The sequence below is a fragment of the Palaemon carinicauda genome, chromosome 12 (assembly GCF_036898095.1).
Source record: "Palaemon carinicauda isolate YSFRI2023 chromosome 12, ASM3689809v2, whole genome shotgun sequence".
NCBI classification, from domain to species: Eukaryota; Metazoa; Arthropoda; class Malacostraca; order Decapoda; family Palaemonidae; genus Palaemon; species Palaemon carinicauda.
Window position 1 is genome coordinate 70270366 of NC_090736.1, and position 2500 is coordinate 70272865.

The 2500-nt window shown below is 31.8% G+C and overlaps 1 protein-coding gene across 1 annotated transcript in view; it reads right to left on the reverse strand.

The window, feature by feature from the left end:
- The window catches only part of LOC137650885 (ligand-gated ion channel 4-like), an 11342-nt gene extending 9394 nt beyond the window's left edge, over positions 1 to 1948 (reverse strand). Inside the window, exon 1 of the mRNA XM_068384034.1 lies at positions 1745 to 1948. Coding sequence (XP_068240135.1) covers positions 1745 to 1948 — 204 coding nt within the window. The remainder of the gene's footprint in view (positions 1 to 1744) is intronic.
- Between the last annotated feature and the right edge of the window lie 552 nt (positions 1949 to 2500).

Sequence of the window (2500 nt, forward strand, 5' to 3'; positions counted from 1 at the left end):
AATCTAAGATTCTGGTAAAGCAATAATTAAGGGATAATTAAAAAAAAAGAAAAAAGATTACCGGATCTATCAGCCACGGGTTCATATAATTTTCTTCCTCCTCTCCTGGGATATTTTCAATCATATCTCTCGGGTCTATTTTATACCCAAGGAATGAAATGTTTATTTCTTCTCCTTCCTCCCATATCTTATCTTTTAGCAGTTGGTTTCTTCGATAAACTTCAACGTGTAAGAGTCCATCTTTTGCTTCTCTTTACAATATTTTTAAATTTGACAAATAACTGTGAGTCAGTATAGTAGCTCAATTTTATAGTTCTAATCCGCATGAATAATTTGTTCAACCTATATTTAATCATTGTATTTCCCAGTTATTTATTCCCAGATTTTTTCTTTTCATTTATCATAATGAATATCTTAAAGAAAATTCTCCTTATCGTTCTTTTATTAAAATAATATTACATACTATTTTTACTGCTTCATTAGATGCGTGTGATACCCCTGGTTTAAAACTTCACCTAGAATGTAATCTATCGAGTTACATACGTAGCATGTTAATATATTTGCCGGTATTGCAAGATGATACATCAACATACACCACATCCTTTTGTCATAATTGCAAGCATTTTTTTTCATACAATTCTTTACATTTTTGTTTCCCCACTGATTTCCCCTTTCTAATCCCATCTACTTTCAATGTTTTTCCTTACAAGGAGTTCTCTGGGTTTTTCCAACGTTCCTGGACCGGCAACACTCAACGCAAGCGTTCATTAATCTTTGCACTCTGGGGAAAATATCCAGTTTTTAAAGGAAATAAAGCCGCTATTATCAACTTTATTCCTCATAAATTGAATTTCTATATGTTTCAGTACTTTTGGAATATTACTGTAGGGTATTAGCATACAAAATTTTTATGCATACTATAATGCATTTATAATTTTTTTTCATGGTTATTTATGGTATTTTTTTTTATTATTTATTTACTTTTGTGTTTCACTGGTTAAAGACAGGAACAAGTTTGCTCACCTGGCCTCTCTCCACCCAAACAAAGACCATGGAGGATCAGGCAATGGTTACTAATGTCCAACAAAGTAGAAATATGGGCCCATGCAAACATGGACTGCAGTCTCGTGTTTATCACTGAAGTTAACAAGCCTTGAGCGGGGATTAAATACTGGACTTGTCGAAAAGAAATGTAATCTAACCTTTGAATTTATTTTTCATCATTCTGCTCTCTCTCTCTCTCTCTCTCTCTCTCTCTCTCTCTCTCTCTCTCTCTCTCTCAGAGATGTATTTCAGAAGGCCTTTTCCTCATGTTAATGCACTTGCCAGTGCATTAACATTAATTTTAGGAAATCTGTGTAGGTCACAGTAAATCTTTATTCTTTTGTTGTTACATATATAAACACACGCACGTACACACACACACACACATATATATATATACATATATATATATATATATATATATATACACACATATATTCAAAGTTGTCGCAGCAGGTGCTATAGCATTTGATGTCTAAGCAGGTGCTATAGCATTTGATGTCTAAGATTATATATATATATATATATATATGTATATATATATATATATATATATACATATATATATATATATATATACACACACATATATATATATATATATATGTATGTATATACATATATATATATATATATATATATTCTGCATAACAAAACTAAAAGTCCGCCAATATGACATGAAATAATTTGAGTGACTTACATTAAGCAAGATGTTTCTTCCCTCCTGTGCCATAACGGGAATTTTGAAGTGCAGGAAGACCAGCTTGGACAATCCCCCCAAGACGATCTTCTTGGTGATATGTGGAACCTCGGTCCCCCGAACTGCTCGGTGGTGGATGTTTAAGGTTAGCACGGACATCCCCGAGGCGAATCTGACCCGACAGATTGTCACTCCATAGTACATGCCTAAAGGGAATTTTTTTTATCCAGGTCTCATTACAGTGTCCTTTCCAAATAGAGATTAATGTTGGATTTTTCAGAAAATATTCTATGAAGAATAATATGTTTAGTACAATAAGTGTAGTGTGTCTTTAGGTGAGACTGTAAGAAAAAAAGATAGAATGAAAATATAAAGAAATTGATAATAATCTAACATAAATGAGTTTACAACAATAATTATAGCGGCCACTTCGGGTATTCCAACGTGTAATGTTAGAATAAATTTAGAGTTCAAAATTGAGATTACCAACTGTGACTAAAAATAAAAATAATAAAATCAGCAAAAACCGAAATAGGTACAGAATAAAGTTAGGACGCTCATAAAAGCAAAATGTTTACCCAACTCCATTTTTGGTATGTTTTTTTCAGCTTCACATGAAACTATAGCATGTATTATAATAAAAAATAGATGAACAAGCGTTTATTGGTAACTCCAAACGAGAATATTCGAAAAAAGATAATTGAAAATACTCGAAAATTTAATATTCATATCAATGATTGCATTTTGCACTTTTGT